This window comes from Gamsiella multidivaricata, assembly GCF_025024155.1.
Source record: "Gamsiella multidivaricata strain RSA 2152 chromosome Unknown BC939scaffold_1, whole genome shotgun sequence".
NCBI classification, from domain to species: domain Eukaryota; kingdom Fungi; phylum Mortierellomycota; class Mortierellomycetes; order Mortierellales; family Mortierellaceae; genus Gamsiella; species Gamsiella multidivaricata.
The window spans coordinates 445,290-472,751 of NW_026251709.1; the positions used below are offsets into that span (position 1 = coordinate 445,290).

The 27,462-nt window shown below is 48.8% G+C and overlaps 9 protein-coding genes across 9 annotated transcripts; 3 read left to right on the top strand and 6 right to left on the bottom strand.

Moving 5' to 3' along the window:
• Positions 1-644: 644 nt before the first annotated feature.
• Positions 645-4,835, bottom strand: BC939DRAFT_434002 (uncharacterized protein). The gene is made up of 4 exons (XM_051553312.1): positions 4,268-4,835; positions 4,049-4,085; positions 3,327-3,949; positions 645-3,235 (listed from the first exon to the last, which is right to left on the bottom strand). Exons 1-4 carry the CDS (start codon positions 4,401-4,403, stop codon positions 711-713), a joined length of 3,321 nt encoding a protein of 1,106 aa, XP_051417800.1. The 5' UTR covers positions 4,404-4,835; the 3' UTR covers positions 645-710.
• Positions 4,836-5,862: 1,027 nt separating this feature from the next.
• BC939DRAFT_434013 (Tim10/DDP family zinc finger-domain-containing protein) lies at positions 5,863-6,742 on the bottom strand. Its single transcript, XM_051553313.1, has 4 exons — positions 6,592-6,742; positions 6,399-6,473; positions 6,192-6,260; positions 5,863-6,055 (listed from the first exon to the last, which is right to left on the bottom strand). The coding sequence occupies exons 1-4, from the start codon at positions 6,694-6,696 to the stop codon at positions 5,939-5,941; spliced, it is 366 nt and encodes a 121-aa protein (XP_051417801.1). The 5' UTR covers positions 6,697-6,742; the 3' UTR covers positions 5,863-5,938.
• Positions 6,743-10,430, top strand: BC939DRAFT_434015 (exocyst complex protein). The gene is made up of 12 exons (XM_051553314.1): positions 6,743-6,898; positions 7,007-7,249; positions 7,339-7,408; positions 7,504-7,814; positions 7,918-8,045; positions 8,132-8,303; positions 8,388-8,714; positions 8,814-9,073; positions 9,169-9,367; positions 9,461-9,786; positions 9,871-9,933; positions 10,020-10,430. Exons 1-12 carry the CDS (start codon positions 6,821-6,823, stop codon positions 10,366-10,368), a joined length of 2,526 nt encoding a protein of 841 aa, XP_051417802.1. The 5' UTR covers positions 6,743-6,820; the 3' UTR covers positions 10,369-10,430.
• Positions 10,431-12,475, bottom strand: BC939DRAFT_434017 (dnaJ-like protein subfamily A member 2). The gene is made up of 6 exons (XM_051553315.1): positions 12,274-12,475; positions 12,118-12,191; positions 11,654-11,968; positions 11,424-11,545; positions 10,821-11,305; positions 10,431-10,715 (listed from the first exon to the last, which is right to left on the bottom strand). The coding sequence occupies exons 1-6, from the start codon at positions 12,346-12,348 to the stop codon at positions 10,524-10,526; spliced, it is 1,263 nt and encodes a 420-aa protein (XP_051417803.1). The 5' UTR covers positions 12,349-12,475; the 3' UTR covers positions 10,431-10,523.
• Positions 12,476-12,559: 84 nt separating this feature from the next.
• On the top strand, positions 12,560-13,874 carry BC939DRAFT_434020 (uncharacterized protein). Its single transcript, XM_051553316.1, has one exon. It carries the CDS (start codon positions 12,884-12,886, stop codon positions 13,727-13,729), a length of 846 nt encoding a protein of 281 aa, XP_051417804.1. The 5' UTR covers positions 12,560-12,883; the 3' UTR covers positions 13,730-13,874.
• Positions 13,875-15,824: 1,950 nt separating this feature from the next.
• On the bottom strand, positions 15,825-17,004 carry BC939DRAFT_390776 (kinase-like domain-containing protein; the record flags this gene model as incomplete). Its single annotated transcript, XM_051551913.1, has 4 exons — positions 15,825-16,016; positions 16,104-16,239; positions 16,331-16,467; positions 16,552-17,004. 4 exons carry the CDS (start codon positions 17,002-17,004, stop codon positions 15,825-15,827), a joined length of 918 nt encoding a protein of 305 aa, XP_051417805.1.
• A 5,282-nt stretch (positions 17,005-22,286) lies between these two features.
• BC939DRAFT_3546 (ribosomal protein S28e) lies at positions 22,287-23,379 on the bottom strand (the record flags this gene model as incomplete). Its single annotated transcript, XM_051551669.1, has 3 exons — positions 22,287-22,493; positions 23,003-23,162; positions 23,335-23,379. Coding segments are annotated over 3 exons (258 nt in total), but the record flags the coding sequence as incomplete, so codon positions are not given.
• An 851-nt stretch (positions 23,380-24,230) lies between these two features.
• On the top strand, positions 24,231-24,995 carry BC939DRAFT_482688 (ribosomal protein L31e-domain-containing protein; the record flags this gene model as incomplete). Its single annotated transcript, XM_051559140.1, has 2 exons — positions 24,231-24,325; positions 24,728-24,995. The coding sequence occupies 2 exons, from the start codon at positions 24,231-24,233 to the stop codon at positions 24,993-24,995; spliced, it is 363 nt and encodes a 120-aa protein (XP_051417807.1).
• A 135-nt stretch (positions 24,996-25,130) lies between these two features.
• BC939DRAFT_3621 (uncharacterized protein) lies at positions 25,131-27,448 on the bottom strand. The gene is made up of 2 exons (XM_051551673.1): positions 26,997-27,448; positions 25,131-26,899 (listed from the first exon to the last, which is right to left on the bottom strand). The coding sequence occupies exons 1-2, from the start codon at positions 27,132-27,134 to the stop codon at positions 25,196-25,198; spliced, it is 1,842 nt and encodes a 613-aa protein (XP_051417808.1). The 5' UTR covers positions 27,135-27,448; the 3' UTR covers positions 25,131-25,195.
• Between the last annotated feature and the right edge of the window lie 14 nt (positions 27,449-27,462).

Genomic DNA, 27,462 nt, shown 5'->3' on the forward strand with positions numbered 1-27,462 from the left:
GTACGCAGGATGAGAAGCATAGCGCATTGTAATCGCCGAACCACGATGACATTTTCGGGAGACCCTTGCTTCGTCAGTAGGCACCGTCTTTGGATGTCGCCCTTGGAGCGCTGTTGCCAGCTCCTTTCAGAGTAAAAGCCGGACCTGGTTGCTGTCAAGTTCTGGTTGAGGTTCCTGCGAGACCTTGTGGTGAGTAGCAGCAGATATTCAATGGTTGCGCAAGGAAGAAAGTAAGAAGCGGAATACAGAACACAAAAAGAGTTCCAAGAACTGAACTCGAAGGAGGGAGGAAAGGTAGAGGCTACAATAGGAGGTTGTCGATAAAAGATTTTTTTTGTGAAGACAGCTGTGGTGGCGGTCGCTGTAGAAGTGAACGGTGGGAAAAAAAGGGTGGGACATCAATGGTCCTACCATGCTCCGTCTAACTATGGGTGGTAGCTCTATAACTAAAGGAAAAAATGGACAGCTGTCCTCGTCCATGCCTTGTACTGCTTGTATGCTGCTGTATGCTGTAATGCCTTTCTCCTTTCTTTCTGGCGCTGCTATACCGTCTCTTTTGCATCCCATCCTGATACTAGCTGACCTGACTTGGCTTGTTATCGTTGACTGTTCACAGCAATGCTATCGGACATATTCTTATAGTACATACTATTTATTATTATTGAACACCAGCAGCTCCCATTCTAATGATCTCGTCGAAGGTGCAATATCTATACATAAGTATCCTGGTTTTGGTGCTGCTGCGGATTGTCATTGTTGTAGTATTTGTTGCTCTGACCGGAATAATTCATGCTCCCTTGAGTCTGCGTCCGGCCCATCGCCTTGTGGCCATGCGTCGATTTTGGTCCGTCAAATCCGTACTTCCCAGAACCATAATCATTCGACACCTGCGTAGGTGACGTAGATGTGTATTGCAGGGCAGACGAATCCTTGTATCCAACGCGTGGTGAAGGCTGGTGTTGAATCGCCTGCTGAGGAAGAGGTGTCGTCGGCGTTGTCGGGGTTGAGTGTTCAGGGCTATGATGATCGCTGCCATTTTGGAACGGATCCTGATGATGTTGCTGTTGGTTTCCACTCCTGCTTCTACTCTGCATCTTGGGGAAATTCACCGGCGGCAAGTGCAGCGCCTTTTTGTCCTCATATTGAGTTGCCTTTCCAGTGCTCTTGTAGCTATCCGTTTGATGCATCTTTGCCAACTCGAGATATGAAGGCTTTGAACCTGCGCCTCCCGCATTGCTTCCGGTGTTACTGTTGCTGCCACTGCGGCTGTAACTGTAAGGATCTGCGGATCGGTCGGCTCTGTAGCGGCCAGCAACGAAAGAGGTCATATCCTGGGCGCCATATACCTTAGGACCTTGTGCTGGTTGCTGCTGCTGAGATGGGGGCGAACTGATGCTGTACGTGTCGTCATAGCGCTGCGTAGCCGACTTCGTCAGACTTTGCTTCTGATCATCGAAATAATCATCGACGAGATCGTCGGTTCCCAGAACATGCTGTGAGTGGTATTGTTGATTCTGCTGTGGAGATTGTGCACGGCTACTGGAATCGTAAGGATCTGCTCCCAGCACCTGGAAGTGATTGTTAGATTTGGATCCCTTCCTGACATGTTCCATTTCAAAGCTCTCCATCTCCTGTTCCTTTCCGTCATGGCCATGGTTATCACGCTGCGAATGGAGGGACGATTTGCCGCGGCTTGGCTGCTTGCCCTGACCAGGGCGACGGCCTCCCTCTTTCGAGCGGCCGGTACTGCGGCTGCCATGCAAGACCTTGTTGCTCAGAAGCTTCGTAGCTACGTCTGGAACGAGTACAGAGACGACCTTGGAGCTGAGGACTGGGTTCTCAAAGTTCATGACCAGTAGGTTGCCGTTTTTGCCGCCCTTGAACAGATGTCTCTCGTTGCGAGCAGAGCCATAGTCATAATAGTCGATCTTGGGGTCATAGTTTCTGGACAAGAACAGCTTGAAGAGTATGGTTACAATTGGCAGGGGCACGACCACCAGTGAGTGTGTGTGGGCGCCCTTGAGGTTGAGGACACCGATCATGACGATCTGAAAGAGGACTAGCGCAGCGAGAAGGCGGTTGTAGACCACACGGAACAGACGACCTCCAGTCTCGATCCTGGTGCGGAAGACGTACATGAGCTGGTACTTGTAGACGAGTGAGGCGAGTGAGAAATAAACCACCGCAAAGAAGAGCACCAGGGGCGCGATCACAGAGTAGAGCAGTGCAACCGTCAGAAGGAACATATGGACGGAAAAGTACAGAGGAAAGTCGAACACATCAGGCTTATTCATGGCCTTGCTCTCGCGCGGGGTGAGAGTGGTTTTGAACCAGTAGAGGACAAGAGAGACGAGCTGGAAGAGGTCTAGCAGGGCTCCAAAGTTGCGGAGAGAGATGTAGTTGACCCAGAACAAACTGGTGTCAATTACATTCTTGGAAAGTAGCTCCACAATGTTGTTATGCTCGCTAATGAATTTCTTGATGTCCTGCCAGGTTCCATCCGAGAGGCTGAAGTTGCTGAGGGTTGCCTTGATCTGGGCAAAGAAGCCGACGATAGTACCAGCGAGAGCAAGAACGATAAGGTTGTTGAGGGTGAAAAACAGGTAGAACTTTGCGAGAGTCGATCTGTCTGTGCTGGACTTGGTGATGTTGCCCTGGAACCATGCCAGGTAAACAATCAGCTTACGGATCAATAGAAACAGGACATCCATGAACAGGACAGGCAACAGTGATTGGACCAAGCTGGCAACGAACGTGTGCTCCTCAAAGTAGGACTTGGAGGCTGGAATCAGTCCGACGATGCTCTCAAGCTTGGCGATGGTGGACAAGAAACTCATCGGGATGAAGAAAAGGAGCGAAAATACCACGAATGCGGTGTTGACGATGATCCTGCGTGTCTTGCGCAGCTGCTTCGGGTTGGCGACATTGAACCAGATGATGTCTTTGGGAATTGGCGAGAGGAACAGCTCAGGAGGGTCGATCATCTTTGAGCGCTTGCGCAAAGTCGTCGCGCTGGACAGCTCCTTGGCAACGCGATGGGCTGCGTGGATGGTTGCATATGACACGAATCCATAGTTGGTAGGCCGAGACTTTGAGACCTGGTGGCGAGTCATCTCGATCTGGTCCGTGAGTTCCTCGATCTGCTGAGAATAATAGTCGATAGCGTCCACCTTTTTCGATCCGCAGAAGCCGCCAACCTTCACCGTCGGCCGCTTGGAGGGCAGTCTGTTGGGGTCTGGGAAGAAAAGTGTACGGGCAGGAAACGTTAGTACCTAGTTCGCTCTTCCAATAAACCTGGATCGAGCTGTAAAAGAGCAAGGACTCACCGGCATAATACTTGGCAACGACCTTCTCGAGCGCCTTGACCATCTTTTTGTGCTTGTCCATCAGCTCCGGCAGCTTTTCAATCTTGCGTCCTACGAGCGCCTGCACCGGCTTGTCGCTGAGACCCATGTCGTTCATGAACTTGAGCAGTTTATCGTCGTTCTGAAGAGTCGAAGGCAATCCTGCGAGCATGATGGTTCTGGACGCCACGTCCTCCTGATATGCCTCGCTCTCAAAGTATCGGATCCTGAACCCGAGAAAGGTCTTGTAGTTATGTAACATGGCAATGTACATGATCATGCTGAAGACCCAAACGCCTCCGACATGGGCCCAGAGCCACCTGAGGTCGCTCATTCCGGCCATGGTCAACATAGAGACCTTGTCTGTAGAGGCCTGGTCTGTAGGCATGTTGCGTTGTGCTCGTAATGTGAAAATAATGTTGATGGGGATCAGAGCACCACATCCGATGACGGCCATAGCGAGGAAGATCTGTCGACACATGCGTACAAAGCGGATAAAGACCACCGCATCGAGTCCAATTTTCTCGACTAGTACTTCATCCGGGCAGCTCCAGACAGGCCGCATCCATGAAAAGTAGCCCTCTTCTAGTCTTGGTGCGCGTTTACTGCAAAAAAGAGAATAGGGAACTCCAGTTAAAATATCGATCGACCAGCTTACAAAAGGGATAGCCGTACTCGCGGATGCTGTGTAAAACGGTGCTTACTCTTGTGGTGAGGACTTGTATTTCCGGGCATAGATGACTATGTGGTAGATGGAAATGTATCACAGGGTGTCAATCACATAAGCACGGAGGTTTAATCGGGGATTGAGTAGAACATAAACGAGACGACCACACTAGACAGGTTTGGCACACTCTACTTAAACACTAGGCTGTTTCTCTCCCTCCCGCCTCTTTCCCTCACAGACTAAGGGCGGACTTTACCTCCATTCCTGGGTCTGAGCCAGCAAAAGGCGCCAAGAGTGATGAGAGACAGGGCAACGTTGGTGCCCAAGTTGATGGCCAGAGCAATAGGCTGCTTGTCGTTGATGGCAGAGTCTGGATTGTAGATACTGGACATAATGAATGAGAGCCGGTAATAGATGCAGGAGACTTGTTCCTATTCCTCTACTCTCAATTCCTCTCTAGAAAAGAAGAAGTGGTCCTGAGGTGATTTGGAGAAGGATAAGTGAGGTGATACTACAGTTAAATGTGTGAGGAGGGGGATGTGGTCGATCACAGCGTGAGGTGAATAAGACGAAGTAGAAAATTAAAATCTGAGACTGAGACTGAGACTGAGAAGGTGAGGCGGTGGAAGTTTCAGGTACGGGGGAGAAGAGTGTCCCTGAATATGAAAAGGGAAATGAGATGAAAGAAAGAAAGTGATGAATGAGAAAAGAGAGGGATGATGACAAACAAATACGAGGAAGAAAACAAAGAGGGCGAAGGAAGAAAGATTGAACGAGACAAGAAAGTAGTAGAAAAAATAACATGCACCAAAGTGGGAAGGCTATCTCATATAACGCCCACTCCCAGTAGCACAATTTATTTTATCAAAGTGCAATCGCCCCTGGTAACAAAGCTAAATTGCAATTGGACTTTCTTCCTCGTTCCGATGCGCTACATGTACATGCCAACCAGTCGTTTGGTGCAACTACGTAAGGATTTGACAACGATAGTCATGTCATTGACATCCGTATGGTAGTTGATAATGGAAACGTCCGTTCCCAAGTTTTGAGTGTTGATATGCTTAGGCTGCTTTAGCAACAGCTTCCGCTGGTCTAGCCGGTTCTATGACGAAATTCGCGATGATGGCAAACAATCATTCAAGCCTAGAGAAAAACAAGGAAGGTAAAGGTGTCCCAGAACAGAATAAAACTTCGTCTAGTATTAGTGGTAGCGAAAGTGGTAGCCGTGAAGTGTTGTCATGGACTTGTGTTCCCAATGATGCAAAGCAAACGTAGACTCACCGAGTACGAGGAGCATCTTTTCAGAATGAATAAGTGCGGGAAAAAAGGAAGAACGGTCAGGATGACAAGGATTTCGAGCAAGGTGTAACATGCGTCGTCGCTCAACGGAATGAGGAGATTTAGATCGGAATATCTCTAAGGGCTACTGGTGTAGCAGACTGAGTCGAAGACTGAGGGACGGGTGACCATGCATGCATGTAGAGCACTGCAGCCACGGCTAAAAAGGCACCAGCCCCACGCCCCGTTTACCGGAGTAAGGGAGGACCACAACTCCAGAACTAATTTCACTTCCTGGGCGCAAGCTTTATACGAGAGCAATTGCTTTAGTGCACTACGCCCGATACGAAAAGCGTGGATGATTGTGAGCATGGCTCTGACGGAACGATGGGAACAAGGAACAAGGTTCAATTGCGATATGTGGGCTGTATTGAGCTTCATTGAAGAAATTATAATCCGGCTACATATGCTCGTACGCTCGAAAGAGGTTCCGGGCCGATTAAGACGTTCGTGAAGAGAGCCATACACTATTGGTCATTGATCTCAAAGAAGTGCCTTCAGTTTTGATGTAAGAAGAGAAAAGGCTATTTATTCGCATCCAACAGATCTGCTTTGTATTTCTATCTTGAGTTGAAGTGAGCATACTCGCTCAAAATCCGCCGGCACCAGCCATGTTCTGCGACTCGCGTTGCACGCGTGCGATGTATGTTCGTGAAACGATGTTCCATGCCTCCATGTACCGATCCATGCACTTGGAGACGCAAGCCTTGAGTTCGTATCATCAAAAACGTTTTCCAAGTAATCGTCCAGTTCGTTCAGTTCAAATACAGGGAGCAAAGGAAACATTCGTAGCGGTTAGAGAAGCCCATAGCAGACAAGAACAGATAGCAATTGAGACTGACCTGTTCACCGCTATCCAGACTAGAGCCTGGCTTAGGAACACATCTGGCGAAGCACTTCTCATTGATTTTCTATATCATCCAGCATACAGCGCAATAAAGATGCAGACCGTCAGGAATTACGGAAGAGAGAAGTCAATTGGAGCAAACCGTTGAGAAGGTCATCGAGGCAGAGCTCTGGACATTCATGGTAATAGTGACCGCACATACGTTGATCAGCTCTTGGGCATTGGCGAGCGCGAGTTCGCTGCGAACCTGATCCATGACCTGCTGCTTCTTGGCGTCCTATTGTCAAATGGCCTGTATGTTAATCCTCCTTCCGTTGTTCGATTCTGTGAATGCAATTGTTTGTGATCCGAAGGCACTAGAGTCGGTACCAGTGCCAGACGATATTGCAACGCACCATAGAACCGCTGCCGTAGCTTCCGTAGTCAGACATGTCGTATATGTGGGCGAAGTTTGAGCTGGTGGAAGAGTGAGGAAGATGGTGGTGTAGACTTGGCCTCATCTACACGTGACTAGTTTTGGAGGTATCTCCCACCGCGGTCATCCTTCCCTTGCATCATCAACGTTTCGCCATCGACTCAAGGATAAGTCCATATACCATCGCTGGGGAACAATACTAAACAGCCATGGCGCCACCACGAATGCCTCGACCTTACGAGCTGAACCCGGACCTGAAAGCGACGCTTCGCGTAGAGTCATTCCAAGTAATTGATGGCGAACTGGGACTCAAAGCAGCGATGATTGCAGCACCGGAATAGCGTGTGGTCTTTGGTCATTCTCATATTGACATTAAATATCCATGTAAACGGTAGGGCACGTTCAGCTCAAAGGCGTTTATCGAGAAGCTGTCGAGCGGAATTATCGCCACGCGCATCAAAGAAAACTCCAATACATTCGACCCAAAGCCGTTTATCCGCACTTTCGAGAGCTCGCTGGAGGAGCTTGAGAAGCTGGCGAGCAAGATGCAGAAGCACACAATCGAATTAGAGCGAGAGACACAAAAGGAAGAGTTGGCGTTCAAGAAGCAAGTCAAGGAATTAGGCCTTGGTTTTGATGTATGCCATGTCAAATGATAAGTAGGTTTACTAATATGGACTATGGCTGCAATATGAGCGATCTAACATAGCTTTTACTGGAACCATAGGATGTTCAATCAAGTTTGGAGAGTCTAGAGTCTCGTATTAGCGAAGTTGGAAGCACAGCAATCCGTATCGGTACGGCAATGGCAATCGCATACGTGTGGTACTCAGATGGAAATGAACGCTGACACTCAGCTCAACTTGCTCACTATTTGTCTTAACTTACCTAGGTGAAAAACTGGAAACGGCTGATAGTCAAAGAGCGAGAGCGGTTCTATCAAAAAAGCTAATGGAGTACTTTATGCAGTTCAACGAAGGACGGTGTCCGACTCTGGAATCGCTCATGACTCAGCAGGGACTTGATGGGCAGATTGAGGCAGCAAGGATTCTTAGACAGCTTGCTATTCTCGCCAAGGAAGTAGACCTGCCCGACACACAGGTGGCGCGAGAAGGGATTGAAAAGTTCAGGGAACAGTTTGAGACCGACATGTTGTCCTCCTTCGACAAAGCATACAGACATGCGGATCCCAAGGTCATGGCGGTAAGGGCACACAGGCCGCTGGGCACAGCAGTTACTAGACGATACCGGAGATTGGAGCATGTAGCTGACTAAGACTTCTTATCTTCTTTGCACCATTTTTTAGCATTGTGCCAAGGCGTTGCTAGAATTCAATGGTGGACATTCCTGCGTACAAATTTACGTCAATCAGCACGATTTCTTCATGTTGCATTCCAAAGTCAATGAAAGTACGCCTGTGGAAGGCCCAGACCAGTAAGTTCTTGGTCTTTCTGTATCTGTCAGCGTTCTACATGGACATACAATTTAGTCCGCATGTTAATTTACCATTTTAACCATAGAGAGAACCTCGCAAATCCAGTGGCGGCCATCCCACCAATTGACGCAGGCTTGATCAAACTATACGACGACATTCGCACAACGGTTGAGCAAGAAGCAGAGATTATTTCGATGGTCTTCCCAAACCCCGCAGCAGTGTTTCAAGTCTTTATCCAGCGGGTTTTTGGCCAATCGGTAGGATGTCAGCCATTGAGTCGTACAACCAATATTACTCACTGGGGTCTCATCTTCTAACCTAGAGTATTTTGTGCTCAATAGATTCAACAATTCATCGAGACACTCTTGGAAAGAGCACAAGCAAAATCGACGCTCGCCTATCTCAGGACCCTTTCATCCATTCACGAGCAAACCGTCTTGCTAGTCGAGGACTTGAAAAAATGCGAGGATACCTTAAAGGTCGGCGTCAACACTAATGTCAAGGGATCCAACGTCTCCGTCACTACACAGCCACTTGCACAAACTCTGGATCGCTGCCTCGACGATCTTTTTGTCCCCTACCTCGAGAGTGACCGATACCAGGAAAAGGAGTTACAGTCGCTCTGTGAAATTTATGACTCTATGCTTGCCAAGTTCACAGCATACCAGGTAGACTTTTGCAAGATATAATTTGCTTCAGCGCCACTTGATGCTTAGACAATGGTAGGGATAAGCTTTTAACCTATCCTTCATTCTCCGCCGCACTAGCTTCAACGCCGAGGCGGCAACAAATTCAGGGCTATCATCACCCGCACGTTCAACCAGATCATTGACTCTTCCAACAATCGCCAATCACTTCCACCTGTGGTCCAAGAGAACTTTGCTACCGTCAAGAATCCCGAAAAATACCAGAACATGCAAGTCTCGGACGACGACGGTAATCTCTCGGTAGAAGTTGTTATCAAGCTGCTCAAAATCCACGCAGAAAGTGTTGTCAGGAGTGTGGGATTGCTGCCTGTATCCGGAAGGTAAGACTTCTATTATCACGGAACAAAAATATGTGTCGCCTTTTATCGTACAGTGGGTGTTAACGCTCTATCGGTTTACCTTGAATATCATATAGGCCAAAAAACACAGCAGTGCTGTTTCAGCTGCTGAATGACTATATCGGCATGCGTTACATTGATGCTGCACTGGACTCGGCACTGGAAGACTTATCAGCAATGGATCCCAAGTTTCCTCCCGATATGAGGCCCATGAAGCGCGTCAAGCTTGTGAGCGGCATTGTTCATTTGCTTCAGATGCATTTCCAAACCACTATTGTAAGTGCATCGTTACCTTCGTTTTATGATATTGCTCCCATACTACCAACCTATGGCTGTTATTCATCAAATTTCTTTGTTTTTTCCAAATAGCTACCACTTACGGTGCCCTCACCGCAAGTGTACCGCGAGACAGTCATTCAGAAGAACAAGCTGATGGCTAATGTAGAGTTTAAGGCGAATGCCACGATACAAAAAGAAATCGATGTGATCCTGGCCTGGTTGGAAACCTGTCTGAGCCGCCAGCGTCGTACTGATTTCAAGCCCAAGGACGACGAGATTGACTTGACAGGACTGGCGACAAAACCTTGCATGGACTGCTGCGAGTTCTTGAGGCGGATGTATGATATGATCCGCAAGTACTTTGATGGCAAGAATATCGAAATGTTTTGCACAGAGATTGGCATCGCCTTCCATGGGTATGTTTAAAAACTATTGCGCACCGGATCGAGACACGTATGAGACTCAAGAAATGCTCATCGTCCGATTTGTATTCGTTATAGGATGCTTCTGGAGCACTTCAAAAAGTTTTCGATCAGTCCGGTAGGAGGAGTCCTGCTCACGAAGTAAGTGATGCCTCTTTTCCTTGGCCCCTGGTGACGGCTCACGCATCAGCAGCTCTAACCAAGTTGCTCCTTTGATTTTTCTCTAGGGATATTGCGAAGTACCAAGAGTCCGTGAAGGCATGGAACATTCCATCACTTAACGAGCGGTTTGAGATGTTACGCCAGCTCGGTAATGTGTTCTTGGTCAAGCCAGAAATTTTGCCCTCTGTCCTCAACGAAGGATACCTTGCCAAGGTCGATTTCAAGAGTTTATACCCGTATCTTCAGATGCGCGTGGATTTCAAGACGTCCAAGATCGATAAGCTGTTTGAGAAACTCAACTTAAGTGTGGCAGATGGCTCAGGATCCAGCAGTGGAAACGCTAACACAGCCAGCAGGATGGCAGCATTAGAGGACTTGACAGGGGCCAAGTTCCTAAGTTATTCAATGCGATAGACACACAGAAGACTACAGCTTTGGTAGCTGTCAAGTAATATACATTTGTAAAAGTCGAGCTGAACGGGATACATTGTGATGCTCTATTGTGCTGTTCATTTCTATGATACACTGTGAAAAATGAGGCCAAAAAATGCGACTCTTCTTCCTCCATATTAAGACTGGGCGCATTGAACACCTGGTCCCCCGTGTCCATGGGCATCATCGTCGTCGTCAGAGTCGTACGCATTGCCGGTATGCGTCTGGGCGCCATAGTCCTCCATGTCTCCTTCTTCAAGTGTGCAATGATCGACCAGCTCGGGCTCCATTGGAGCGGGCCCACGGTTAGGAAGCAATGTCTCGAGCGACTAATCGTCGTGACAAAGATCGAGAAACGGATGATGGTTAAAACCTGAATATTTAGGAAGCGACTGCAACATATAAACACCGCAATGACCTGTCAAAAACAATACCTTCAAGCTTGCAGCGGTCGCCCACCCGTCCTTAGGGAACTCAACCTCGAAGGTGATGTACAGATCGCCTTTATCGATCGGCCTCTTGAAGTGCGGCATACCCTCTCCGCTGATCTTCTTGACCTCGCCTGGCTTGATAACACTTCCTGCAGGTTGCTCCACATGAATTCCGCGTCCATCCAGATGCGTAAGCAAAATCTTGGAAAATCCGCACAGGGCCTCGACCAGCGAGATGGTGATCTTACACGACAGATCTGCACCGCTACGTTCAAAGAGCGCATGGGTCTTCTGGTTGAGGACCAAGATGACATCTCCAGTGTCGACACCTGGCTGTTGATCGGCTTCGCCCTTCATGGGGATCTTTTCGCCATGACGCATGCCTTTCTCGATAAAGATTTCCATGACTTTCTTCTCGTTGACAACCTTGTTGCCCTTGCACTTTTTGCACCTATCCTTCTCACGTATCGTCTGGCCTTCTCCATCACCTATTTGAAGAGGGCGTAAGAATAAATGAGTTAGATGGTAATTTTTACTAGCACTAGTCCTAACAACACACACACGCAAAAAAAAAAAAAAAAAAAAAAAAAAGGCAGGAAGACTTACATGTGTTGCAGGTAACCTGCATTTGCTGCATCATACCAGGGCCGATCTGACGGACAACCATTTTCACGCCACGACCCTCGCAAGTCGTGCACTTCTTGACCGCACCGGCCTTGCCTCCCTTTCTACAGAACCATTCGAGATAAACAAAGAATCGTCGATTCAGTCCCATAGGTCTCACGGTTTGGAATAAGGACAAAGGATCCAAGAGAAACTTTCGTCATCTTCCTTACCCGTGACAAAGCCCACAGATGACATTTTTCTCCAAGGACAACTTGGTAGTCTTGCCGTTATATAAATCCTCGAGTGTAACATTCAAGTTGTGCGAAATATCCTCTCCACGTCGAGACCTGGGGCGACGACTGCCACCAGGGCCTCCTCCGAACCCATCATCCATGCCAAAGAATCCACCGCCCCCAAACATTTGGGCAAACATCTCCTCTTGCGACATGCCGCCTCCAAAGCCGAACCCACCGCTTGGACCGTCTTCACCATAACGATCGTACGTCTCTCGGCTCTCAGGGTCACTCAATGTCTCGTATGCGTGGCTAGAGACGAAGAAGGACGAAAGGAGAAGGAAAAAAAGATTGCGAATAAGCATGAATGGTTTGATAACGAAAGCTAGTTCAAAAACATCCACGCAAGGCTGTATACGAAGTGAATACAGAAATTGCAAAGTAGAGTCGTTTGTTGTTACCTGATCTCTTTGAACTTGTCTCCAGCATCGGGGTTCTTGTCGGGATGATACTGCATCGCCAACTTTCTGTACGCCTAAGAGGAAGCCACGGTAATAAGGTCTTTAGTATGCTATATGACGAGGTAGTGTAGTACGATTCGGATCTCGGTGGTTTACCTTCTTGATGTCAGCATCGGAAGCGTCGGGTGAGACGCCAAGGGTATCGTAGTACTTTGTGTCTCCACGCATCATGGTCGTAATGTTCGATGTGCTTGTGGAGTGATGATTATGTTTGGGGAAGGATGAGGTAAATAGGGAAAAGGAGAGAAGGGGTCTCTTGTTGTTGGTCGGTGCCTGAAGGAAAGCAAGCAGGTTCGAGTGGCTCAGCTAGTACCTAGGACTGCTCTTCTGGACTTCAAAGAACCACACAGAAGTATTGAAGGAACCCTGAGCCCCGGTGCCCGGAAGCCCCACCGGCTCCCCATACCATCGGTTTCTCAGTTGCCTCCTTCACGGTTTGCGACTTCAAATCGCCCCGCATGCGATTTTAATTATTGTCCTTCTATTGCTGTCCTTGGTATCTTTACATTCTGTCGTGTGTTGGGATATCGAAGCCTTTGTAGAAAACGACTTTGAAACGGATATTTCCTTTTTAGGACCATCTCCAGCCCGGCCGTTTCTGTTTCTCGCGCATAAAAAAAAGTGATCACTCGACGCTCCTTCTCTTTCTCACTCCCTCTTTTCACCAATACCTTCGATTCCCATTCCTCAATCCCTTCCCTCGACAATGAATCCCGCTTGCTGGAAGCCCTTGTCCGGCAATTCCCTCCGCCAGGCTGCCGCATGCTCGATCCGATCAACCCTTCGACCCTCCTCTACAATCAGATCCACCGCCGGAACTCGATCCTATGCCACCAAAAACACCGCGTCAGCACCCTGCACCAACAGCGTCCGCAAGACACTCTATAACGCCTTCCCTAACCGCTCTCACCATGTCCGCTTTAACGGGTTGCATCCATCTTCCGCTATCTCTTTCAATGGTATTGTGTCCTCAAGGTTCATGCCCGTGATCCGGCGCGGCTTCGCATCCCAATCATCATCTTCCTCCTCACAGCAAGCAGGAACCAGTAGCGCTGTCTCCACAAAGAAATCCGGAGGATTCATGGACAAGATCAAGGACATGGTCAAGAAATACGGCTATACCGGCGTGGCTGTCTACCTTGGTATCTCCGCGATTGATCTCGCTGCCACCTTCGTCATCGTGAAAGCTGCTGGCATGGACAAGATCGAGACTGCCCAAGACTGGGTCGTAGATCATGTCGGGGCCTACTTTGGATACAAGCGCAACCCGAAGCATCAACATTCACACAGCGATGATGACGACTTGGATCTGGATAAGGTCGACGACGAGCAGGTCGGCGCGATCTATAATAAGGCCTCAGGACTGTGGAGCGTCTTTGTAATCGCTTACGGAATCCACAAGCTGCTGGTCCCACTTCGTGTCGTCGCCACGAGTATGATCACCCCGCCTTTGGTCAAGTGGCTGGTCAAGAAGGGCTGGATCAAGGAGGCTGCAAAGAAGGGCGCTGCTGTCACGGCCGGAAGCGCTGCTGTCGGGACTACGAAGCCATGAGGAATGCGGAGTAATTGGACTGAGGAATTGTTTGCTGCAATGACAACGGATAGACTAGACTGGATTAAGCAGCATGCAATACACAGCACAATAGAGGAAGTTTGAGGGGTATTAAATCGCTACATATGAATCACGTAAAGCAAAAGACATGAGTATGTATGCAACAGTGCCTTTTTAAAAGACCTATCACCGCTAACGTATGAGTTTAGAGCCACAGAGCCAAAGCAGATGCGCAGTCCCAGACACGAAACCTTTTTTCGCGTTTTTTCGTGCCCTTGACGCGAAGAGAACCGCCTATGTCTGTATTCGATAGGCCTCTAAGAATCTTCTTATATACATACCTTATACATATTCATTCGCTGTCTCCATTTGTCACTACCCGATAATGTTCTTTATCGATAGGATTGGATAGGGAAAAGGATGGCCTGTATCGGTGCATAACTTTGGGAACCCTCATTTACTCGACCGCCCAAACATTGTAAGTGCTTCCAATGCTTTTCGATTTTCCAGGCCCCTCTCAATCCCATCTTTTGGTGATCATCTCCTGCAAATGAAAATCCTCGCATCTCTTTCAGGCCAGCCAGAAGCTCCAGTCCGTCTTCAAATTTACGAGACTCGGGCTTAATGCTCTCTTGAGTGTTTCACCACTCAAAGGGTTTGAATGAGCGAGCGCTTGCAGCCCGCCTGGTATTGCCAGTTGGCTGTACACCGTCCGTTACGTTTTCCTTACATTCGTTCGGGTCGCAAACCCTATGTAATGACCCTTATTCCATCCTTGGAACGATAATGGCTCGAACAACATGTCGGGCGAGCTTGAGAGGATGTAGTCGGCGTAGATGTCGCAAAACCATTGCCAGATCTGCATTTTTTGACGGGACAAGTGTCAGATCTTAAGGCTCGAGATGAGGGAATGGCCATAAGTTAATCAGTAACGCTTGCAGATAGGCTATCGCTGATATCAAGGGCCTGTACGCCATGTAGCCAAATCGCAAGCTCTTGCTCCATTTGAGCGATACAAAGGCGCGAAGCATTAAGACTTAACCGTGCGGAGAACGTTCGCATGGTGAACGGGACCCCGGAAATGAAATCCAGCTATATAGGTCTCCGGATGCGTCGTAAGACTCTGGCCATTCGGAGATCATTACGTAACGCAACTTCAGCGTACGTGACCTTGAGCAGGTTTGAAGAAACTGCGGTAGCAATTTCAGAATGGCCTCGAGGTATATCAGCTTCAGCGTGTCCAAATGCATGCATTACGCAAGAGAATCCCAAAGAGGGTAAATGGGTTTGACAGGTTGAAGTTATAGACTAGCTTATGTGCATGGTGACATCCCGTATGGTCAAGGCCTGTTACTTTTAGTGTATGGAACGTTGCTGAAAACGATTGTATCCATGCAAGGATAGGGTCTCCTTTCCCTTCAGGAAGTAGCCGTCGAAGAAGAGTTCTTGGATGTGGTGCTTGTACCGCTCCAGACCGGGGCCTAAAGAGAGCTATTTTGGTATGCGGCTAGTCGGTGGCGATTCTGCACCATAAGATGGGGACGAAGACCGCGTGCCAGGTCCTGAAGACTTGGAGAATGTCAAATGGACTTCATTTTATCATGACGGAGCATGTGTGACAGTATGACAGTATGGCAGCACGACAGAGAATGCATGAGAGCTTGTGAAAGATAGAGGGAAGACGATCACCATTGTTATATCTTGGCTGTGGTTCACAGAAACCATATCATATCTTTCGACTTCGTCCCTCCTATGCTGCTTTATTGGCGGGAAATGTGACAGTGCTATGCATACAAAGAGGGCATTTGGCCTTGGTCATCTTGGCATGCCCTCATACACGAGAGTTCTCCTTCGTGTTGCCCTCCATACCTGGTGCCTGCAGGTGCACAGCAATGACGACAAGCCGCCGACGTCCGTGCGTCCAACCTTATTCAAGCTGGACACCCAAAGCAGGTTTACGCGCTTTCAAAGGCATAGCCAGAGAGATAGAACATCGTCTTCATCAACATGAATGGATCATTTTTCATTATGAACAATTAAAAAAATGCTGTTACACGCACCAAAAAGTATCACGTCGCGATCATATTATAATAGTCTAGTCGGTAATCTTTCCCTCAATGTAATCATTAAAATTAAAATTAGCCGGTGGCACAGCGAACGCATCCTGAAGCAGCTCCGCGGCGGTCGGTCGAAGGTTGGCATCTGTAATGAAGCATCTCGCCAGGAACCGCTGCCCTTCCTCCGAGATGTTTTCTGGGATGGGAGGGTGGGCACTACTGCTTCCAATCTGGAAACAATACGACAGGAAACAAAAGCGTCAACAGCAAGTCCATAGCAGAAAAAAAAAACGTTTGCTGAAGAAGCCATCACTTACGGTGAAGAGCGCTTGCTGAGGAGCGTAGCCCTTCCAAGGCTGCTGTCCTGTGAACATTTCCAAAACCAAGCACCCAAAACTCCAGATATCAACTTTGGCTCCATATGCCTTGGAAGTAACCATCTCAGGTGCCATCCTAATTAATACAATACATGAATACAGATTGTCAGCGTATGATGGTTTACGACCAAAAAAAAAAAAAAAGACATCCCAACCTCGATGCTCACCAAAAGATGGAGCCCTGAAGCGAACCAACGTTCTCGTCATATCCTCCCTGGCTCTGCGCATTCCGCTTTGAGATTCCAAAATCTGAGATCTTGCAGACTCCTTGCTCATCCACAAGTACATTAGCCGCTTTGATGTCCTACAGTGACAGGAAATAAAAAGGCAATGGGTGAATATGGTATTCCCTGACATCTTCAAAACATTGTAGCCTCCATAAACTTACTCTGTGCACAATCTTCTTGCTGTGAATGTACTCCAGTCCCAACAAGATCTGCCTTGTGAAATGTCGGATGACAGCTTCTGGAAATGGTCCACTTCGCTTCAAACAGGACTCAATCGATCCTCCAGAGACATATTCCAAAAAGATGTTGGCCGTTTCTTCGTTCTGGGCAAATCCCAGGTACTGAACAATGTTCTCATGATCTAAATCCTTCAGCACCTCCATTTCTGAGAACAGAGCCTCGACAGATGTCTTGAGTCGATCGCAGTTGCGCTCTGAAAGTGTTTGTGGCAGATCCACTTGCTTGATCGCAATCATTTCACAAGTGTCAAGATTGAAAGCGTGATAGACCCTTCCAAAGGAGCCACGACCAATGAGACCGCCCTTGAGATACTGAAATGTCTTAATGGTCCCACTCTGAGGGTTCTGGTATATGCCTTGTTGTGACTGATCCATGACCTTAACCGACTCAACTTGAACGACACGTTGTTGTGACTGGTCTATGGCCTTAACCGACTCAACTTGAACGACACGTTGTTGTAACTGTTGTTGTTGCTGTGGTTGCTGCTGTAGGTACGGCTGAGGACTGGTCGACAATACATCTATCACTGGTAAATTGTCATGCAAGCCCTCCTGTAAGAGGGGATCTTGACTCAGCGGAGGAGATTCCGGAATAATGTGGTGTTCCTGTGCTGCTTCTTTCACAATGTCTGCAATGGACGACCGCGTTACTACTGCAGGCGATCCAGCAATCGGCGAAAGCTCTTCTTCGTACTCATGCATGCCCAAGCCAACAGAAGGTCCAGTTTGGTTAGTCGGCATCACCTCAGCCAGACGGCTGCCCCACATCTTTGTTGACTTTCTCCGCACGACCTTCGATCCAGAATATTGCCGTGAGAATCGATCCTTAGCTTCCTGAGCAACAACGCGGATCGATTTTTTATGCACAATGCTTGCTCGGTGACCCGCTGGAAAGCTGCCTTGAGGAGGACTGGAGCCATGGGTCGAGGACATAGTTGAATTGGAGCCCCAGCCGTCTGTCATGGCAGGGCTGACGTCCTGGCTCTTGAAAGCATTTGATGAGGCTTGGGTGGATCCTGGTGTACCAAGGATAGCCTGTGCAGGAACCATAGGAGATCCACCATAGGGTGTTGGAGGACGAAGTTCGATAATGGGATGATCCAAATCGTGGTCCTGGAAGAACCGACCAAAGTTCTCAAGCAAAAAGTCCAGGGGAGGACGTTCGCCCCAAAAGTTTTCAGATTCTTCGTGATCATGATTCTCCGTCATATGCATTTCTCCGGTGGGACCACCATCAATTGAGCGGGGCGAGTTCAGGTTTGAGTATGAGGATCCATATTTGGCGACAGGCTGGAATGAGTTCCGTTTGGTGGCACCTGCGCTCAAGGGTGATGCAGGTAGCCCGCTGCTATTCAGGTTGCCTACATAGCCCAGTGGAGCTACCATGGGCACTTCTCCGAACCCCGGATGATTGGCCCTGTTCATCTCGTAATAACTGGCGTTGGGACTTCCGCTCTCGTAGTTGGGCACTATGCGGTCCCGAGGCTGTCGATAGCCCTGCGTTCCTCCAGGCGAGGCTGACCGATCGCTGCTCCGGAGTTGATGGTTGACGAGCTTCCCATCCTGATCCGTATTGCTGCCAATGACAAGCGAAAGGTTGGGGTTTCTTGCCAGCATGCGCTTGCCGCTAAGAGGCGAATGATTCAACGGAATATCAACCCCAGGAGAACTGCCAGATTTGTGCATCCTGCCATGAGAGGTGTTGATGACGGGTCCGAACCGAGGCGAGGTCTTCGCACTGTTGGTTCCCATGGAGGGGCGTCGAGTATCATCAACCTGGTAAAGCGGGTGACCTGGATTATCGACGTGTCTGTAAATTTGCTGCTGATAAGATCCATAAGGCGACGTGCTCATAGAGCCGCTAGGACCCTGAAGAGGAGGTCGACCTGTGGTATGAGGATGCTTTGAGTCTGGATAGGGCTGATGCGGATGAACGGAGTTCCAAAGTTCGTCTGGAGGCTGCACAAAAGGCATGTACGGGTCCTGTTGATACAGATGGTGGGCAGAGTCCGCTGTTCGCTCACGTTGATGGTATGCAACATTGTCCTGAGGAACCGCAGGCCCTTGGAAAGGCGAGTTCCGTCCTTGGTTAGCATAATGTGAGTGTTGCTGAGAGGGCGTTGAAGTGGTGGGATTTCGCTTCGGGTTCAAGATGTCCATGTCTGGCGGAAGGATAAGTGGCATAATGGGCGTGACGAGAAACTTTACAGAACCCTTGTTGTCCGCATTGAGCACCAGATCCATGAGTTCCTTCTCGCTCAAAGGCGGTCCTCGACTTGAAGGGTCTTCCGTTACAGCTAAAAATGTAGTTGACAATCGTTGTCGTTAGCAGAGGGGTTTCATTGCCGTTATATAGGATCATACAGGTCATGTCTGAACACTTACGGCTCTCTAGCTCTGTCGTCTGGAAAATCCCGTACTTGTTCTTCTCAGCCAAAATGCGCATTCTTGAAAAGATTCTCTCCTTGAGCATGACCGCATTGTCAATGCCGGTGATATCCACGTACTTGAAATTTTCATTATCTAAGGTAACCTGGATACTCTTTGGCTGTAATAATGTGATCATTAAGAACACTTAAATTAATGATTGCGATCATCGGTCTCTCACAGAACAACGCAGCAGGCACACGTCTGCTTACCTTCGGTGGAGCCACTGCAGACGCTGGCTGGTATTGGATAACATCCGCACTGCTGTGGTTGCGTTTATGGCTGGAGCGTCGGCCAAATCCAAGAGTGCCACCCACGACTGTCGCATCCGCATGTACACCAGGCTCTTCCTCGTGCACATTTCGCTGTCCACTCGTACGACCTTCGTGAGCATTCACAAGACTATGCGTCTGAATGTGAGGGACGGATGGGTTGTTTCTACGCTCATTTAGCGATTGACCATTTCTTGCTGCTGCTGCTGCTGCTGCTGCTGCTGCATCCCTTGCTACCATAGGTGACTCTTGACCCCGTGCTGGACACGGATAGCTGTGTCCTCCAGGCGATGGTGGAGACACAGGTGACATGCCTCGGCCGGACTGTGGCACGTTCAATCCGTGGGTCGCTGAGTACTCTCTTGAACTACCCCTGGGCACGATCTGAGGAGGAACATTAAGATTTGGACGTAATACGCTGACGGAGTAAGCGATTGAAGACTGCCGAGGCGTAATGGTGGGTATCTTGTGTGCGTGCTCCGTGGTCTCGATAGTGACCTGCGTCGGTAATCGGGCGGGCAATTGCCTCAAATCAGGGTCGCTCACTGGTCGTGGAGAATTGGTTGGGCGGGGTGGCTGTGTGAAGGAATTCTCTGAAGAAGTGGGATTGTCATCCAGAGGCTCTAATGCATCAATGGACGCCCTAGGTTGGGTGGAGGATGGTTGCAATGCCATTGGTGTAACAGCGGCAGATCCTGGTGTTTCCTCTCCTGGGGATCGATATAGCCTTGCGTATTGCTGAGAATCCTGATCAAAGGAGATGCGAACAGTGTTGATCTCTGCAGGTATGGGGTGCGCGATGCTGATGCCACTGTTGTTGTTATTGGGATTCGCATACGGTGAGGGTGCAATTGGTCCTGGTGACATGGCTATTGGGCGCGAGCCAGATCCAAGGCGGTGGATGACTGGAGAGCCAGAAGCTGGAGATGGAGTTTGGCCACCTTCTGGTCCTATTGACGAAACGGAGGCAGCGGTCTTGGTCCCCTCGACAGCGTCCTTAATTTCCAGTAGCAATTTCCTTCGTTGATAATATGTGCCGTTGGGATCCATCTGCTTTAGTATCGGATTCGTCAGTCCCACAAATGCTTTCCCATGAATCTGGTGCTCTATGGTTACGAGAAGCAACATTCGCAGACAACGTCAAAACCAAAATCAGGTCAGTTGCGGGATTAGTTGTTACCTTATTAGATGTTGACATCGACTTACCGACAAAGAGTGGCTCCAGGTAGGCGTATGGTGGTTTTCCCCGGAGCCATTGCACTACCCTTTCCATTGTCCATTCGCCCGCGGGTGTTCCTTCCTGCTGTGAATTGAGACTCATTGTACTAGTATTTGCCTAAAACACAGGTACAGGTCATGCAAAATATGGATTAGTATCAATACTAAAACATTCTGTTACAACTGTCCTGGATCTTCTCAAAAGGAGGATCCTTACTCGGAGATTGGATAGAGAATGGGATCCATCGCGATCGACAGTTGGACTTGTAGCCGAGGTTGTTACGGAATCCGAGGCCGAAGCGAAACCCGTTGAGGCCGAAGCAGAAACAGATGCGCTTGAGGCAGACGAGGATGCGTCCTTAGTGGGCACCGGTGGATAGTACAGAGAAGAAGAGGATACTTGTGGGGGTATTGACGATAAGGGCGTGTTGATTCCCGTGGTAGTGATGGGCGGTGGTGGAGGAGGAGGTGGAGGTGGCGGCGGAGATGTCCGTTGGAAGGATGTGGGCGAGGCCGGACGGATAGGTTGCGGATGCAGCTGCGTTTGCGACAGGGCAGCCTGAGGAGGTGGGGTGTTGATCACATTATGCAGCAGCTGGCGTGGTCGGGTGGACGGGGGTGTGAAGGAGCTCTGGGGAGCAGAAGGGGTCAGCTGCGCGGGGACAGCCGAAGGAGGTGTCTGTGCTGTCTGCTGCTGCTGTTGCTGAAGCTGATTAGCAGCAATACTCATTGCGGCCGAAGGGTCGTAAACGGCGCGCTTGGAGGCGAGGAGGAAGGAGAGACGATTGGAGGGACTATGACTGGAGCTGCCGTTGATGGAAGACGATGACGACGAAGAGGAGGAGGTTGTGGCGGTGGTGGCTGTATCGAAGGACGAGGACGAGGGGTGAGCAGTAGGTGAGCTTAGCATAGCTCTAGGGTAGAGAAGAGTGGACAAAAATAAGGGTCCAGGAACCGAGGTGTGAGATGTGCTACAAGAAGGAAAAGGGCATGTATAGGCGAATAAATATACGGCTATGTAATGGGAGATGAGGCCTGGTTGATGAGGACAAGGAGAAGGAGGAGGAAGATGATGAGAACGATGATGATGGAGGGAGAGAAGGGGTTTGGGATCCAATCACCAAACACATGTAAAACAAGGGTGGGATGTATGCCCCATCGTAGCATGCCACACACTCCGCTTCCTACTGTATACTTCTCGCCTCTCGCACTTATGCAGCATGCACATGTACTCAAAAATATTTCATCCACACCGCACAGGTCTACATAGCCTTCAATTGCTTCAATGGCTGCTGCCAGTAGTCGCTCTCCTGATCCTGCTCGCAATTCTTCTCCTTGTTGGTCTTTTTTGTCATCACAGCATGAAGCGTCACGTGTGTCAACCTCCTGGGAATAATACAACACGATAGGATATGCATCATTAGGACAGGAATACCAGGTCTATAATATATTATCTCATGAGGGGCATGAAGCATCCAGTGTGAAGTGTGGAATGTATTATGTGGAGAACAGAGTCTGTAGTGTCCATTGACAAACATTCTAGGCCTATCATCGCCTCTTTTGAGCTGAAACTCGGCGCAACCAAGTTGTAGATCGGTTGGAGTTGATGATCATCCAACTTATCGCGCTGAGCATTATCTACTTGGTTATACAGGGCAGTGCTTTTGGCTCCATGATATTGGTTTACTATGATGCCTGGGACTAGAAAGATTCTGAGCTGCCCTAAACATGAACGCCCTCGATACGGTTGCTACGGTTCTGATGCAGTAAAATCTTACTCGTGAAGAGATAGTTTTTGAATAAAAAGGCATATAGCAATAAGCGATGTGGATTTTCTTTTTGCTGACTTTTCTGGTTTATTCCTGCTGCTTATCAAATTAACAACACAGTCCTTTTAACGGAGACGACGGGCCTCACGCTCAGACTCCATGAGGCAGAGGATATCGCCTAAATAATAGTATAAATAAAAGCGCCAGATAGGAACAGCAGGTTAGATCTCTGCGCGACATCCCCATAGATAGTAAACTATGGATATTTCTGCAGTTTCTGTCAATGAGATACGTATATCCTGATTGTCACTGCCGGAGTTGACCCAAAACAAAACGAGATGTCGAGACCTATGGGCAAAGCGGCATTGGTCGACGGGTCCGGTAGTACGAAGAGACAGTGCGCGTGTTGGATGAAGTAGCGTCTGTCCTCTTAGTTAGCGAACCAAGCCCAGCTAAAGTACCGCAGTTGCAGCTGATTACGATCTTGTTCAGTTCTCAAGCTATAGCCGTTGATCCACGCATATGTTCCGTTTGCTGCTCCTATTGAGCGCACCATTAAGTGTCCGAGAGACGAAGTCACATTCCGGCATGCTTGCTGAACGTCCAGATTGTGATATCCTGCTGCGGCGACGACGAGCCTCCAAACAAAAAAAAAAAAAAAAAAGTCGCACATGAAAGTACACTTACCCTCACGGACGGGACCCTTGACGTTACGGATAACGTTGCGGATGCTGCTGGGGTTAGAGGGGTCCTCTTGCAATTCAACCTTGACCTGGGTGACACCACCGCGGGAGCCGGTACGGCCAAGAACCTTGGTGACTTTGGCGTGCTTGACAGGGGTCTTATCCTGAAAAAGAGATAATGTAACAGCAGAGATGTTGGGTATTAGAAACAGCTAGATCTTTGTTCCTTGATAAAGAAAGTGATGTCCTTTGAAAAAGTCGGTAAAGGTTGAACATGACTGATGAAGTCTTTGGTCGTGGATAGTTCCTGCTGCGTTTGCCGTTGAGTAATACTACCTCCAAAGTTGAACTATAGCGAGTCCTGTTCACTCCTCGAATCCGATTATAGCCAATATGATATCCTTGCTGTTCTTCAACGAGAACCCATCCCTAGATCGTGCCTCAGTTCACTCGCAGTGAAACTCCATCGCAAGCATCTCCATCTGTACTTATAGTCCCCCACAATTAACAATGTTCTTTCGTGCTCCGGAACGGCCCTTATCCGCGCCTGATATAGGCAATTGTCGAGACGGATGGATTGATATGTCAATCGATGCAAGTGCCAGGCATCCAGGCAGCAATCCGGGTTCCTCCACGTGACTAACCATTTTGGAATGTGTGTGAGAAGAAGGAGGCTACAAACTGACCCACTGGGATGCACCACAAAAGCGTCCATTCGCCTGCTACTCATTCTTATTCGGTCGACTAACATTTGATTAAGGGTTAATTGCTGATCCTTGTATTTGAATGTGCTTCCTCGGGCTCGTCCAAGGTTCCTCCTCTATCAAAAAAAGCAATTTTTTCAGGTGCGCCTTGGAGACATTCAATCCGTCGTGGACAAAATCACAGAGGAACATAGGAATCCATCCATCGATAACACAAAGGAGATCACCTATATCGATTCGGCAATTGAGGGATTATCGTTAATCCTATCGCCATGAGCGCCATCCGCACTGCTCAACCCATACACATTTCAGGATTTAGCGTCCATGGCATCATCACGCTGATCGGCACGGCAGATCTTATGAGCCATCACCATGACAAACGCTCCGAAAAGGAGCAAGAGGGAGCATTGGATCATTATACGACCGACACCACTATCCTCGACCATAAATTCGCATATATTGTTCACCGCGGCTTTTTGACAACAGGAAAACTGACATGGATATGTATCTGCGCATCACTCACTAGAAATGGCCAAGGAATCCAAGGGTACCAAGCGTTCTACCATCCACGACGTTGTCGCCCGTGAATACACCATTCACTTGCACAAGCATGTCCACGGCAGGTAAATAATTACCTCTACCATACACTTGTCTGTTAGGATTCAGCAGCAATAGCTCGATTGGGTGTAATTGACGACACGGAAAGAGGGGGCAAAAGATTCTTTCGGGCTAAAACTATCAGGATCCATTTGACACATGGGACAGTTAAGGATGCAATATCAACTAGCCGTTGTACAAGAGCGATGTGATACAATCTTTGCATTAGCAGCTGCGAAAGGAAACGAACAGCGATAGTCAGGAGGCTAACAACAAAGCTCCCAACACATAAATTCGACTCTCGTAAAGTTGGCATTGGAATTGGCACCACACACCACTCTTTGATATGTTATCTCCAATACGGTCATTGCAACATGGATTTTCGACTGACGTCTGGATCTCTTTTTCTCTTTTCGCTCTACAAACAGATCCTTCAAGAAGCGTGCTCCCCATGCCATCAAGGCTATCAAGGAGTTCGCTCAGAAGACCATGGGTACCTCCGATGTCCGTGTCGACCCCAGCTTGAACAAGCAGATCTGGTCCAAGGGTGTCAAGACCGTCCAGCACCGCATTCGTGTCCGCTTGTCCCGCAAGCGTAACGATGATGAGGAAGCCAAGGAGAAGTTGTACACCTACGTCTCCTACGTCCCCGTCACCTCCTACAAGGGTCTTGAGACCCAGGTCGTTGACGAGTAAATCTTGGATTTGCTTTTTTTTGATCTGCTCGTATAAGACCGGTAGATGCAGGGATTACTATTATTTCCATAATAAAAGACCTGCTTTTACTCATTTATGATATCCTGGGCGAAGCTGTTTGGGAGCTTTAATGGATAATAGGCTATGATACATCGCACATGCGTTTGGCTACATCGAACTGTAGCCCCTGCAGTGCACTATTATTGAACTAGTTGGTTATCTTGCTGTGGAAATTGGTGCCTTGGAGCGTTCGTACTCTTGGTCCGTAATATCTCGCTCACCTGAGCTCGATGGCGGCCGTGATCCGTTTGTTCTCGATACTTGTCCTTCAACATGACTTGATCGCGGTGCCGTAAGATGTTGCCATTTTGCTCATCAAATCGCTTCAATCGGGCCCACTGAACTTTTCGTGATCTTTGTTTTTGACCGGGACCTGTCGCCGCCGCTGCTGCCCCTGACTCTAATCGATGCTGAAAACGCGGGACGAGCTCCATCAGCCGCTCTACCTCTGCGCGTGTCCATGTTCGGTTCTTTCTACGCTCCTTGCGTATCGTAGACTTTTGTGCGAGTTTAGGTGCCGTTAAAGAGGCTGGAGTCGAGGTAATATCTGGGGCCAAGGCTGAAGTTGAGGTTGAAAATTGCGCAACAGCATGCGTGCCACGGCGGATGCTCTGGCTCTCTCCAGAGCCGTCTCGTTCAGTGTTCTCCTTCTTCTGATCATCTTTGATAGTACTCTTTGGGTCTGGGTTCGCAGGAGGGAGAGACACTCGTCTTGGCTTCAGAACTATGGGCGGTACGTCGTCACCGTCATCTTCGAACTCTGAGTCGCTCTGCTGCTTTACTGACGCTGAGCCGACCCCAATCGCTCTACAGACGCGATCCAGCAGACTTATAGCCTCCTTCTTTTCCATTCTCGGCGGCGGCGCTGACGGGGACTGCGGTGCAGGTGCCGAGCCTGGAGAAGATACTGCTGCCGCTGACGTAGTTGGTGCCGTATCTGATGAAGGTGGTGCTGTTTTTGGCATCGACTGTACCGCATCTGGGGTAAGACGCGCAGGGACGGGCTTCGAAGGTGCTTTACTAGGTGCGAATGGTTCCTTTGACGAAGAAGATAAACTCGCAGTTAATATAGATGGTGCTGCTGTTGTTGTTGATGTTGATGAAACTGTTGCCGGCGTTGCTGATGCTGATGGTTGTACTGGCAGTAGCTGGCCTTGATGTCCTTCGATAGGTAAGGACGCTTCTTTCCTGCCTTTTCCTTTGTTCTTCTGCAAGTTCGTATCATCCTTCTCTTCAGCTGCACAGGGCTTGCTTGCACGCCTCACGGTTTTCACTGGCGACGAATCTTCCCTCTCTTTCTGTATAAACTCCTGCTCAGAGCCACTCTCCTCAGATGAATCCCAATATTTGACCTTAAAGTCGTGGGCCTTAAAAATGACAGGATCTTGCGTCAGAAATGAAGGGGATTGGACCTTCGGGGATGGGGAAGTCGTCGATGCATGCTGTCGGGGCTGCTTCTGGTCCTGGTCCTGGTACTGTGTCTCTTCCTTCTGCTCTTTCTTCTGCTCTTCCTGTTCCCCGTCTTTGCCGTCTTCCTCGTCTTCCTCCTGCAAATTCCCCTCTGCATCTTGCCTAACAGCCTCTGATATTTCGAACCAGTGTGAATCCATGTTCTCCAGTGTAGACCAACCATAGTTCCTTATCGAGGGGTCGCTATAAAGCTTTTGAACTTTGCTAGAACGCAATTCTGACAAGTCCCTGACGAGGTTGATCTCCCGAGGATCCTCCAAATTGAGGACACAGTATCGGACTTGTTCCAGGACTAATTGAAGGGTGTTTTGGTAAAGTCCATATAGTCGACAATCGTCCTTGGCCGCACGGCTCGCTATACTACGTATAAATTGCTATCACCAGGACGGTATAAGATATTGTCAGCGGAGCAAATTCTATTGCAGCGCAAAAAGGTGCAATTTGTTGCCAACAGAGACGCCTTGTACATACAGCAGCAGCATCCTGTATCCGTGCAGGACAGGGACCTTTTGCATTTGAATATTCTCCTTCCATGTCCCATGCTTCCTTCATGAGATCCGCCGGCTGATAGTTTGATATGTCCGCTCCCGACCGTATATAGACGGCCATGATCTATAAAAGAAAAAGAAAAAAACAATACACAGGTCGCCATTCCGTGTCAGGCATTGGTTCCTTCATCCACGTATCATCCTGTTCACGTTTTTCAACATCCCTCGAACCCCATTTTATTGTATTTACCACACAGATCATTTGCATCACCATCCTCCAGAAGATGCCCTTATCCTCTCCGGATCTCTGAGCATCCTCCTCCAATTGTGACCGAAACATCCGGATATATCCTTTCAATCCCGTCCAGCACTTTCCGAGTTCCAGCTCAGGTAGAAACAGCCGATGCACCATCACGGACAGATTGTATCGCGCCACAAAGTCGTCGTCC

Bases quoted from the DNA above. Each gene is read 5' to 3' on its own strand.
- BC939DRAFT_434002 (XM_051553312.1), bottom strand. From the start codon at position 4,403: ATGTCCAGTATCTACAATCCAGACTCTGCCATCAACGACAAGCAGCCT. The intron at 3,950-4,048 runs GTAAGCACCGTT...TCTTTTTTGCAG, and splicing joins TACAAGTCCTCACCACAAGA to TAAACGCGCACCAAGACTAG. The intron at 3,236-3,326 runs GTGAGTCCTTGC...TTTTCTTCCCAG, and splicing joins CGTTGCCAAGTATTATGCCG to ACCCCAACAGACTGCCCTCC.
- BC939DRAFT_434015 (XM_051553314.1), top strand. From the start codon at position 6,821: ATGGCGCCACCACGAATGCCTCGACCTTACGAGCTGAACCCGGACCTG. The intron at 6,899-7,006 runs GTAATTGATGGC...TGTAAACGGTAG, and splicing joins TTCGCGTAGAGTCATTCCAA to GGCACGTTCAGCTCAAAGGC. The intron at 9,787-9,870 runs GTATGTTTAAAA...TATTCGTTATAG, and splicing joins ATTGGCATCGCCTTCCATGG to GATGCTTCTGGAGCACTTCA.
- BC939DRAFT_434017 (XM_051553315.1), bottom strand. From the start codon at position 12,348: ATGATGCGTGGAGACACAAAGTACTACGATACCCTTGGCGTCTCACCC. The intron at 12,192-12,273 runs GTAAACCACCGA...GCTTCCTCTTAG, and splicing joins CCGATGCTGACATCAAGAAG to GCGTACAGAAAGTTGGCGAT. The intron at 11,969-12,117 runs GTAACAACAAAC...CTTCGTCTCTAG, and splicing joins GACAAGTTCAAAGAGATCAG to CCACGCATACGAGACATTGA.
- BC939DRAFT_3621 (XM_051551673.1), bottom strand. From the start codon at position 27,134: ATGGCCGTCTATATACGGTCGGGAGCGGACATATCAAACTATCAGCCG. The intron at 26,900-26,996 runs GTATGTACAAGG...TCCTGGTGATAG, and splicing joins GGATACAGGATGCTGCTGCT to CAATTTATACGTAGTATAGC.
- BC939DRAFT_434020 (XM_051553316.1), top strand. From the start codon at position 12,884: ATGAATCCCGCTTGCTGGAAGCCCTTGTCCGGCAATTCCCTCCGCCAG.
- BC939DRAFT_434013 (XM_051553313.1), bottom strand. From the start codon at position 6,696: ATGAGGCCAAGTCTACACCACCATCTTCCTCACTCTTCCACCAGCTCA. The intron at 6,261-6,398 runs GTATGTGCGGTC...TGGATGATATAG, and splicing joins ATGCCCAAGAGCTGATCAAC to AAAATCAATGAGAAGTGCTT. The intron at 6,056-6,191 runs GTCAGTCTCAAT...TACGAACTCAAG, and splicing joins GTCTGGATAGCGGTGAACAG to GCTTGCGTCTCCAAGTGCAT.